The sequence below is a fragment of the Coccinella septempunctata genome, chromosome 8 (assembly GCF_907165205.1).
Source record: "Coccinella septempunctata chromosome 8, icCocSept1.1, whole genome shotgun sequence".
NCBI classification, from domain to species: Eukaryota; Metazoa; Arthropoda; class Insecta; order Coleoptera; family Coccinellidae; genus Coccinella; species Coccinella septempunctata.
In genome coordinates this window covers 33,084,545-33,097,222 of record NC_058196.1, presented here as the reverse complement: position 1 = coordinate 33,097,222, position 12,678 = coordinate 33,084,545, and the positions used below count along the sequence as shown (strand labels likewise).

At 40.4% G+C, this 12,678-nt stretch overlaps 1 protein-coding gene and 1 long non-coding RNA gene across 4 annotated transcripts in view; one reads left to right on the top strand and one right to left on the bottom strand.

Moving 5' to 3' along the window:
* The window catches only part of LOC123318842, a 50,025-nt gene that overhangs the window by 30,372 nt on the left and 6,975 nt on the right, over window positions 1–12,678 (top strand). The window lies entirely within an intron of this gene.
* On the bottom strand, window positions 78–1,334 carry LOC123318840. Its single transcript, XM_044905596.1, has 2 exons — window positions 1,108–1,334; window positions 78–1,053 (listed from the first exon to the last, which is right to left on the bottom strand). Exons 1-2 carry the CDS (start codon window positions 1,259–1,261, stop codon window positions 416–418), a joined length of 792 nt encoding a protein of 263 aa, XP_044761531.1. The 5' UTR covers window positions 1,262–1,334; the 3' UTR covers window positions 78–415.

Here is a 12,678-nt window from a genome sequence, read left to right as displayed (position 1 = left end):
TTCGAGGATATTTTTTTATTATCAAATCTTCGTATGTTCAGAAAAAAAGGCGAATCGATCGATTAAAAGTCAAATTGTAAACGATAAACATTTAATGTCATCACGAAAAAGATTTCATTCATTACAAAAATATTACAACGAATTAATAGCAAATTGTTTATGCACATATCAGATATTGATTGATTTATATTCGTCACATTTCCACAAAATCTCGAAACGCCGTTCAGAAATACTTCTAGGATACGCTTAACGAGGTAAAAATCCATCTTTATAATCAAGAGAAGAAACGAAAAAAAAAAAACTAACCTAATTATCGAACTAATTCACTGATAAACTATATCTAAAGAGACAAAACATAAATGCAGCTAGTCGAGACGATACAGGAACGATTGATCTCAAGAACACGTCCGTCGAATCAGTTTTTAACCGCCTGGCGATTGACGGCCGCGCGCTGATCGGCCGATATCGAATCCGACGAACTCGGAGGACACGCCGGGTCCCTACTCTGGTCCAGCGCGTTCTGTTCCTCGATGTTTATCAGTTCCTGTTCCATCACCACCTTCGCCACCAGCATCTTCGCCTTGGCCAGCCGTCTCTTGGAGAATTTCTTGACGGTCTTCGCGAAAGCCACGAACAGCAGTTCCGTCTCGTCCATGTTGGTCTCCAGACCGGCGCCGTAGGGCAGACGAAGCGGGGATCTCCTACGCGGGTTGAAATGGACGCCGGCCTCGTATTCCGAACTTTCCTGATCCGCGTCCGGATAACAGGACGCCTGCTCCTCGAGGACGACGTCTCCGACCTCCATCTTGAGGTTCTGCAAGGGGTCGTCGAAGTACGGTTCTAACGCGGCTGTACCGTCGAATTCGGAGGCGTCTGCGGTCGCCGCCGCCCGTCGTTTGGAATGGGCGAAATAGGGACGGAAGAATCGCATGTGTTTGGACCAGGCCCACTTGCTGAGGCTGCTGGGTTTGGCGCCGTGCTTCGTCTTCGCCGCTTTCAGGTAACGGATGTAGGTGTCCCTGATGTTCTTCCATTTCTTCTTCAGATCGTCCGCTGTAAACGAGAAGATACATGAAGAGGAGAAGCCCGGAGGCTGTTCGTACTCACGGTGTTGGCCCATCTCCGAGGCTATCAGCGCCCAGCGTTCGTCCCTCATCCTGATGTCCTTGTGCTCGTCGAGCGTCGGATCGTAGAGCATGGGATTCGCCCTGACCAGTTCGATCAGCTTACGCGTGTCGATCGCGTGACGCCCTCTCTCCATCGTTTTTCGCGCGAACACTGACGACTCTAGCGAGGAGCGGGCGATAATCGCCGCTGATCGGCATGCGCCGTGTCGACCTCATGCGGCAGGGGGGAGATGGCGATGTGGGGACTGTGGGGAGCGCTGAAGGCTGTAAAAGTAGGAGACTTGGAGCGATTGAAGATTGAATTCGACGCGAATCTCCGTGGACGTCGTAACGACGGAGTTTTCGTTCTGAAAAGTGGTTATTTTGACAGCTGTCATTATATGAAATGTCAATTTTGACAGATGACAATTGAAAGTAATGACAGTGACGAAAAGGGGCCAGTAGGCTGTCTCAAATAGGTGGAATCGTTGGTGAGAGGGATGGAATGGAGGACTTCCCTACATGTTTGCCAACCTAGAAAAAGGTCTAAAAGGTCTACCATCAGGGAATGATTGCTTTCTAACGAAACCTTCTTCATTCTTTCCGCAATGATCAAATATATTTATGAAATTCTATCGAGCTTTCTAGAGTTTACTGTTAAAAAGAAAAAAAGATTTTCATAACCTCGATTGCTGATTGGTTGAAATTTATGTTGGTATTACTACTTCTTGTGACAATTGACATGTTTCGTTGGCAAATGTCAAGAAGGAAAAAGTAATCTGTTAGGTTATGGGCAAAGTTTTGGTTATGTGCACAATCTTTACTTGTTTTCTTGTATTTTGTAAGCTATACAGCACATTGACAATATTTATATTAATATTATATATATATCAGTAAAAATGACATTTGCCAATGAAATATGTCAATTGTCACAAGAAGTAGTAATACCAACATAAATTTCAACCAATCAGCAATCGAGGTTAAGAAAATCTTTTTTTCTTTTTAACAGTAAACTCTAGAAAGCTCGATAGAATTTCATAAATATATTTGATCATTGCGGAAAGAATGAAGAAGGTTTCGTTAGAAAGCAATCATTCCCTGATGGTAGACCTTTTTCTAGGTTGGCAAACAAGTAGGGAAGTCCTCCATTGAGATTGGATGAAGAAGGAGACCGATTACGCATCGAAATTCGCTACAGAAAAAAAATCTTGGCGGACAGTTAGTAGAGCTTATCGAGAGAGAGAGAGAGAGAGAAATTTGATTTGACCATCAAACGGCTATCGACCGGAGTCTTCCAGCCAGTTAAATACAGTATTGTTTCACATGACGCTTATTGTAAACTATTGGTAGGTAATGATTATTTTTATGGTAATGATTTCAGATGTTCGAAAAGTGGCAAAGCTGGTAACTTTGCCTTTGGTGCAAACTCTCTATTGTAGTGGTGTATCAATGGTTCGATTATGTTGATGTTGTGTTGGTTAGCGATGAATTTTTTGTCGAGTCTTTGCGTTCTTTCCAGTATTGGTTCTACTTCTTTTATCTGGTATAAGAGTTCATTGGGTGTGTTGTTGGAATGTCTTAGTTTTGTAATTTTTCGTAAGCAAGTTCTTTCTGCTACTCCTATAATATCCAAAGCTGTTTTTGGTGAATTTGAGAATATCGTATGCCCATAATCCAATAAAGGTCTGCATATCATCTTTCAGATCATAGTCGCAGTTTTACTGTTGATTCCTTGGTTCTTATATGTTAGAGACCTGAAGTGCCCGGCCCGTGTGGTTGCTATTTTATTTTGGGTTTTTAAGTGTGCTTTGAAGTTCATCTTGCTATCGATCTGTATGCCCAGGTATTTACATGAATTAGTTGGGGTAATTGTGTCATTTCCAAGTTTTATATTAGAGCTTATTGTCGCTATGTGAAACTGAAAACTAAAATTTGACTTGAAATGAACAAAGCTGGACGCTTCTCATAAAAATCATCGAACAAACTGAAAAACCAAGCTGGACTCGGCATTGGCACCCTATACAGGGTGTCCCAAAACTTATGAATCAAACGTCACACCACGATAGAGTAGACCAAATATTATCGAATGACATCAACATTAATTAGTTCAACGAAAATGTACCGATTCCAAAATAATTAGAATTTTATTAAAATACCTGAAGTTGCCGATTTTCGAACTATTTTTCTTAATTACAGGGCCAGTTTGTGAAAAGGTATATCGATTTTAAATTATATTGAACTCAGATTATTGTTTTATCTCCCCTATTTCAAGTAGTTAATCGATAACCTAAGTAAATGTAAATTGAAACAATTGTTTTTTCTACATGACTTTCATTACTCAGAATAAACCCCCTCTATAAGGGTGATAATATGGGAGAAAAACGCTATCCTTAATCACAAATTGGCATTGTGATTGGAAAAATAGTTCGAAAATCGGCAACTTCAGCTTAGGTTTTTTCAGAAACGGTACATTTTCGCTCAACTAATGTTACTCGATAGTATTTGGTCTAATCTATCGTGGTGTGACGTTCGATTCACTAGTTTTGGGACACCCTGTATATTTGACGTATTCACATCATTTCAAATATTGGACGTTTTTTAATTGTGAATGCGAAAGGGACAATTTGAAACCCATGAAACTTGTTGGAATAAGTCTTCTTGAACTCTAATGTCATGTAATATAAAGACAATTTTCTTCTGACAATTTCTACTGCAAGGCATCGTTAAAGGTACAATGTTAATTACACCCACGCCCCTGATCGACAAACCTATCCCATTACACAAAGACCTAAGAATGGAAAAATAGGCGGTGGGTAGCGGGATAGGTTCCATAAAATTATCGTGTCATACGTCCATTTCATTATACGGCAACAACAAACATTAGATCGTACATGAAAACGACCCGCGCCGGTTGGGTCAACGATAAAGAGCGATCTGACTCCGAGACCTGTCGGTGCACCTTTCGATCAGCAGAAGGACAAAAAAAAAGTTCATATACGATGCACGAAAGCATGATTCGAATGATAATGTACGCGCATATACAACCTCTGTCATTGTATGCAAATGAGAAACTGGAAATGAGATCGGGTCATTATCTAGAGATTCGAGCATCGTATTCTTGATAACATCGTCGAAATCGTCTGTATTAGTTTGGACTACATTTCGTAATCTGCTACCTACCGAGATACCGCTTCGAAATATAAAATAACAGTCTGCTTGAATAAAGAACATCGTTTATAAATAGTTTCGATTAAAGAGAGTTAGATGTCTCTGGTTGTCCGTCTACCGTACCTACTTAAGTTGAGCCGTGTATACGGATTAACTCGTTTGTTTCTGACGCAATAGATTAGTGAGAAATATGCATTTTTTTTTAAACTTCTTCTTTCTTCAAACAGAACTCGAATTTTTGATATATTTTTTTATATAACCTCATACTAAAAGATTATGATGAAGATTCGATCTAGAACACTGATTCGTCATACTCCACATCATTCGAAAAAATGCATATCGTTTCAGACATTGATTGTTCGAACAATTCCCGTGTGTCAGTTGGAATAAAATTCCATCCATGTCAAGGTTACTCAGTTAAATACACATTTATCCCTTCAATTTTACATGCACGAGTTTACCCAACGTATATTCGTATAATGTAAAATGCTTATCATGGCATTTATCATATGATTGCTTAGGTGGTTCATGGATATATTTAGTCGCAGTTGATAAACACGAATTAAATGAAGTTTTGAAAATTCAATCGTTTATTTTACACCAATTGAGTTTTTAACAGTTTTTTATAAGCTCATTCATTGTGGGATTATTTTCGTATGAATTATTGGTGATGGCGACTTGGTAACATAAAAATAAGAGAATCCATTAGTTGGCTCTTCAAACTTTTCGATGTTTTCAGCGTGTTCGAAATTGATTCGTTCAGCACGTTGATGTTCTTCCGTCGCTCACGACCGCAATCGACATTCTACACCCATAATACAGGTAGGATATTTGCGTAATAACACGGTCAGTAATTGAAATCGTTGAAAATGAGTTTCCTGGTTTGATGGCTCGGAGGTATTCAAGGTGACCTTTGACTGACGGTCGTGGCTGCGTTCGCTACAACGGCCGTCGTTGTTGTATCGTCGCGTTTATAAAACAAACGATAAGCCGTTAGGTACCACAGTGTAAGCCGTGCCCTTTTGTTGGTAGACGTGTAATTTAGACCGGGAATATCGTTATCGTGGAATTAACTTTTTTCTTATGGACGTTTCGAATAGAATTTTTACGTAAATAACGACATAAATCTTCGCTTTGCGTTTTTGAATAGATCGAGGAGTGTCAGAATCAACCTCATCTTTCACGTAGACCCAAAGAAAAAAGTCCAAAGACGTTAAATCTTCACATCATGATCTCATCGACTGATAGTAATAGTCCTTGCAAATAAACGTCGTTTTTCTCTATATTTTCTTGTTCTAGCCAGTCAAAATTTATTTATCATTGTCCGATAGCTCAATATATTCATCATTAACAGTTACTCGTTGAGGGGTGGGGAAGTTTTTGAAGCCCCTAAACTGTTTCAGCAGAATATTCACCATTATTGTAGTGAATTTGAACAATTTGTTTGTGTTGTCGAATCATATATCGCTCAGTATATATCAGTCGATTTTTATAGATAAATGGCGTGATTGTCAGTTGTCATCTGTCAAAAATTGACAGATTTTACTATGACAGCTGCCATAGAGCGGGTTTTTCAAAATTGAACTTTCAATCGGAAAATTATCAATTTACGAATTAAACACAATAACTTCAAGACTGTAATTTGTCGAACAGATTAAGTTGAGAGCCAAATTCAAGACAAACAACTACGAAAGATAATCGCACACTTAAAATGATGACTCAGAATGCTAGATGCTGTGGTGAAAGAAGACGAACAATCATTATATCTGACGACGACCCAATTACACACAGATGAAAGGTACAACGAAACACAGACGGATGAGCTCGAGATCAAGGGGATCTTCTGGACGTCTTCAAGATCGCAAACAACGAAGCGAACGCCTCGTGCCCGTTTCTTCAGGGTTCTTCCGCGTGGGCGGCTATGAGAATTGAATTTATGCAGGTCATGGATGTTTACCGACATTATTCATTCGATGTGTGCTTATGGTACGTCTTGGGAGTTGATTTAAAGGTGGGAGTGGACGCCATCCAGACAGGGGAGAAGGGCGAGAAATATCGAGAAATTCGATAAGGAGCGGCTGGTTGAAGAAAGATGAAGGTCGAAAGTGTACAAAGACTACGAGGGGAAATACTTCTACTTCTTCGAGGCTTTTTGTTGAGAAGGATCGTGTGTTTCATCCCTTAACTGATTGAAGGAGTTATCATCAGTGAGGTTGACTCAGTCAATTTCTACTTCACACACATACATACACACATCTGTCGAAGGTTGAGACTACGTTCTTTGTTCATCGGAAGTCAATTTCGAATTGCTCCATTGGGAGAGTACGCCACCTATCGCCGAGTAGACGGATACGATGATCCCTGTAAAAGACACTGATCTTTCGCAATACATTTTTGATTTTCGATAGAAAACATCGGAAACTCATCGGTAATCGTGATGTATCAAGACTATTTCAAATGAACGAAAGAAACTATGCCTCCTCATTGGAATTCCTCCATACACTTAATGCATCATTCGCGCCATTGGCCTCAAGGTTACGCCAATAAAAAATTCACGACCGAACAGCCGGCAATTTTCGACACATCGAATAGAAAACTACCATCGATATTGTCGACGTGTCTGACGCTATACTAGACAACTCTGATCTATCGGATTGCGTAGAGAAAGTGAAACGTCATCTTCTCTTTGTACCTACTTCGATCGATCAACGAACAGATCTATCTCATTTCGGGAATGGACGAAAACGAGAGACAAGTGCTAGTTTCGTCGTATAAAGAGGTAATTTATTCCCTTGGCAACGTTCCAGACGTACTTTGATACGTTCAACTAGGAGGCGTACGAAAATAGAACGTCGACATACTACTATACATAAAATATAAGGCGGTATTTCGAGATGGATTTTCCGCGAGACGCTACATTTGATTTCTTGGGATGACACTGTGATTGTTTTTACGTTTTGGCACCTGTACGATTAATTCTCTGTAGGACTATTAAGTTTTGAAGGAATTGATGGATCGTGTGTGATGCCCAAGGACTTCTGAAGAGGTCGATCTACGATTTTACAACACTCTGATTCTTCGACGTCTCCTCAAAACTTCACCAATTTATCTCCGTCGACACGATCTCTATCCGATCGATACCAATACCCCCCCGGGCCGCGTTCCGTAAAACTCTCACCTTCTTTCCGTGGAAGGAACAAACAAGTTGTTTACACTTATAATTCATCGTCGCGTATACGTATAAACGATGGCGTTGTTCGCCATCGAGGAGAAAGAGGTCAAACGAGCGACAATACGAAGCCCGTACCATAAAAGGAAACCGTTCTTCCGTTTATGGTCGTTCGTTATTCGTATAGATAAGCCGTGGATATTATTCATCCTCTCTATGCCTTGTAATTTAAGAACTGGTTCTTTTGTACGCGTTCAAGGACGCGAACCGCGATGAGGGTTTCGTCGTAATTAAACGCGACTGCGATGAGAAAATACGACCGCGGGAGGAAAAATCACGGGGGAATTATGCGATGATGGAACGGTATGAGAATTCGTAACGAGCACGATTATGCATTATGCTGGAAAAGTGCCGGTTATTCTTTATCGAGGAGAATTCGCAAAATCTCAACGATACACTCGATATTAGAGTTTAGTCCGCTCTATGTCCCTAACCACTGTCAGATAGCACCCTACGAGCTCTGTGATCGGTGCCACAGATTACAGAGAATTCTCTGTAATCTGTGATCTGTGCTAACTTGTCTGCCGTCAAACTCACGTCAATTGTCAATGTCAACTTCTGTCGATGGTATAATTCTGTGGTCTCACTGCAATTTCCAATCGCAACTTTTCATGGAGGGTTAATCGCGAACATTTCGAAAAAAGGACGTCGAAGAAGGTATGACCGATCGTTTATACGAATGAGTTTCGAAAATAGTCTCGTGCATTTCGAAAATCGTCGGAATAAGTTCACGATTGGAAACGGGCCAAGAACGGCGGCCGAATGGACCTAAAAATAAGACGGTCGTCGAATGTTTCCGTTCGAAATGTTCGGATACAATGACTCGACTTTATTTGTCGCTGAACTTTTCGCGCGCGCGTTGACACGCTGTCTAGGTCGCGGACGGATTAAGACCGGTCGGCTCGCATTATGAGCCAAAAGGTTTTTTCCTTCCAGGAATGCATCTATCTGTTGACACATTGAAAAGTGCAGGACGGCACTGGTTCATATCATATCGATCAACGTATATCTCAAGTCATTTGTCACAATTCCATCGCCTCCTTCAAGATCGAGAGCTGATTTTGCAAGATTTTGCACGATTTTAATAAATCGTGATTAACAGCATAAATTTGATGGATTCGTCATTTTGAACGATTCACTGCATCCTGAGCCTCTACCAAAAAGCCTCTCCAATAGGAACAGGTCACTGTTGACGTTGAACAATAGTCTTCCAAGTCGAAGAATTTATTTTTTTTCAGTAAAGCTATATGGAGTTCAACGTATTACGAATCGTCTATAATGACGAATCGTTTCGTACGCATTGCCATTGATTACGATCCGTCAAAACCGTATGGGGGAATTCGTGAATGGAATTTGACTTCTTCGAGAATCGCGATGAATTTCAAATTCCTCTCTCGTATTCGAATACCGATCTGCGTGTTCGACCGCCGCCGGCTATAAGGCGATAAACAACGATAATTATAACCAGACTTCGAGGAATTCGTCCGAATGGTAATCCGATGCCGAAAATTCTGGCAATGACCCTCGGGGGGGCTATGGAGCTGGTTCTGCGAAACGCTCTCGGCATCTCGGAGGAGACGCGCGGTTTTACCGTATTTCGCGGGTTATGCAAATCGTCCGCGTGACGTGTTCCGTACGAAAATATGTACCTGAAAAACGGTCGTCTAGATCAAAACGAAAATCAGGTAACTCGAACCAGAATCGTCACTTTTAGATTGCTACGATTATGGCTAGGTAAATTTGACGAATAGAGGCAGAGCGTGTCCTTGAACCAACTGAAAAATTTAAGTCTTTAATTTCTCACGCGTCAAATAACGAAATTGTTTTATATTATAGAGCTACAATGCTGGGAGCTAAATTCTGGATTAGTCGGCATGGGAAAGCCATTGTTATGCTAAGCGCCGGAAAATTAATGACTTGGCTTGAGAGAGTGTTTGTATCGTGAAGCGCAAAAGACTGATCGACTAGGTATTTGTTCAGATGAGGAATCTATTTTTGAATCACATAACATCTCTCATAAGAAGGACATGGATATGCCGATTACCAACGTCCAATTGCTCGATAACAAGGCATCATATATGTACACTTAAGTGTGTTATAGACTCCCTGACCAGGCATATAATCTGCTTGAGAGAGTCATAGTTATGGTCAAAGACTCAATGACGAATGTTTCCGCTAGGCATATGTCAGCATGGAAAGTCATAAATGCTTAGTCACTATGCACCCATATTGAGGCATAAAAAGTGAAAGTGATACTTACCGTCGAAATCCTAAAAGTGAGACCTTTGTCGGCATAAGGGAGGCTCGATTCTGAGGCATAATATGTCGGCCTGAGAGGTTGAAAGATATGTCAACCGCCAAGGTCTGATTCGCGAGGCATACGTCGACATTGAAGCTTTATAGTCAGGTCGAAGGTCAAATACAGTATTGATGAAATACGCCAACAAAAGGGAATCATAGTTATGTGAAGCGTCAAAGACTGAATCACTACGCATGTCTACATAAGACAATGTCAATGTCAATTTAATTCTATACCAATCCTCACGCTAAGAATCTTCTTGTTTCGATGGAAATACCTACTCAGTAACTGGCTGCATCGCAAAGTTTATAACCGAGGGAGAGTTTAAGCAGAGTACCTGAAGCACCGAGGCCTAAGAAAGTAACAATCTCATTGACAGATGTCATTCACGTGATCGTGACTTAACAATTAGTTTATTCCCTTTCTTAGGTATCAGGTTTTTGGAATTTTGCGTGAACCTACCATCGATTATATTGTTTTCAAGTTTATCGCCTTTTTTCTTCGCTTCCGATGATAGCGCAAAATCTCATCCGCCGCCTCCGGTTGCGGACCCAATCCCAGATTTATCTCCCATTCTTATGCGACAATTTTACGGTCTATAGAAATCCTATCCACGCTCGGTCGTTAAGTTCGACAAGGTCGTTTGAGTTTCGCCACATCGGAGATATATATATTATACGATATATCGATTAAAATAACGTTACTGCGGGGAGATAGATAGATAGAGACGGAGAGTGCGAAAAAATACGCGAGACGGCCGTATATTGAATGTTTTCAACGACTTATTTTCATTTTTTTTTCGTGCCGTAGGCGGTCTGCCAACGGCGGCGGGTCGATTGGCGTGGGCGACCTCGTGTGGTTTACCCGAGATGCATAAATCCAGCTGCTGGCTGGAACCGGGTCTTGCTTGATGTAATGTAACGAGTAGTCCCACATACGGGACCGGATTATTGCAGAGATAGTCTACTACGTACGGTCTAATTAAAATCTCCGACATAAATAATGATTGCTTATCTTTCTTATCGTTGCGAATATAAGCCGGGAAAACACTGTGAGAGCTGGTTCGGATTGCGTGCAGTTCGGGTTTTACCTACTTCGATGAATGCTCGATGAATAAAAAATAATAATATTTTTCTACGAGGATATATTGAAAACTTCTCAGCCTACTATGGAACCAAACAAAATTTCAATATCAAAATATTCTATTACTCAACATATTCTCCTCTCAATTGGATACATTCATTACAGGGAACCTGCAACGTCTCTAGACCTTTAAAAAAAAAGTGTTTCTTCTTGCTCTGCAAACCAGACCTCCACAGCTTTTATTACTTCCTCGTTGGAAGAAAATTTACGACCCTTTAAACTTTTTTTCAGTTGAGGAAAGAGATGATAGTGGGATGGAGCCAAAGCTGATGAAAAAAAGGGGTGTTCTAGTAATTCAAACCCTAAATCACGAATTTTTTGCATGAGATTTGTGTGCAGAAGCGTTGTCCTGCAAAAAACAAAACACCTTTATATAGCTTTCCGCGTCTTTTCTCTTCAATTTTTTCCCGTAGAGTGGTCAGTAATGTCGAATAGTAATCTCCGGTTATTGTTCTACCCTTATCCGAAAAATCAATCATGATTACAATCCCAAAAAACTGAAGCAAGAACTTTTCCAGCAGATTTTTGGACACGACACTTCTTAGGTCTTGGAGAACCAGAGTGTCGCCATTCCATCGATTGTTGCTCTGTTGTTCTGGATCGTTGAAATGTACCCAAGTCACATCCATAGTAACAATTCGGCTTAAGAAGTCTACATCGTTTTCAAATCGAGCACAGATCGAACGCGATGCTTCTACCCTTGCACGCTTTTGGTCAACATTCAAACATTTTCCAGCAATTTTTCTTATGTCCAAATTGACGTGAACTATATGATGAACGCGTTCGTATGACATATTCAGTGCTTTAGATATCCGTTTTAGCCCAATTCGACGGTCTGATAAAATTAAGTCATGAACTGCATCGATGACTGACACGGAAACTGGCCTTCCCGATCGGTCATCATCTTCAATGGAAAATTTACCTCTTTTGAAGCTTGCAGTCCAATTTTTCACGGTCGCATACGAAGTACATTGATCACCAAGGGTACTAAGCATATCTTCGTAAATCTTCTTACCTCTTAACCTTTTTAAATACAGGTATTTTATGATGGCTCGATACTCCAATTTTTCGATTTTCATAATTTCGGTGGACATCTTCTTCTTTTAATTCATTGCGTAACTCTGGTTTACTTTTTCGACCTCAAACTTCACACTGACACTTCTAATGAGTTATTGTTCGTTGCTATGGTAATATGGCAATATTTTTTTATGCATGGAACTGGTCTAAGTTAACTAGATATCTCTTCGTATCCCTGCGTTATATACTTACGAATGAATTCAACACGAAAACTCAAATGACCTATAAATAATTATATTCCGATGGACAAATTAAGGTGTATTTTTGAATGATCCTGACCGAAAAACTTTTCAAGGCCCTTGAGCTCACAAATGATTCGATGAAATTATAAATGAATAACGGCATCCCCTAACCAGACATTTACCATAAAACTTTCATGCTTCCTTCCTAAAACGTCTGTCTGACATAAATTCGTTCCTACAAGGGTTCGGAATATACCCAAATCAAGTAACCATCTGCTTCCTGAATGGGCGGGTTGGTAAATAAGCAACATGGATGGGGATCTCGTGACAGCGCCCTATTCAGGTGTATCGTCGAAAAGATGACACAATAGAACGTCCCAAGGACATTGATAGAAAGTTTTCGAAATCGTTTACTTTTGTAACAAACTGTCTGGCGCTATTTTCGAAAGGGACGAATTATTTTATTATCCATTT

Coding starts and splice junctions, on each gene's coding strand:
- LOC123318840 (XM_044905596.1), bottom strand. CDS start 1,261: ATGGAGAGAGGGCGTCACGCGATCGACACGCGTAAGCTGATCGAACTG. Junction 1,054..1,107: donor CTCGGAGATGGGCCAACACC/GTGAGTACGAAC, acceptor TCTCGTTTACAG/CGGACGATCTGAAGAAGAAA.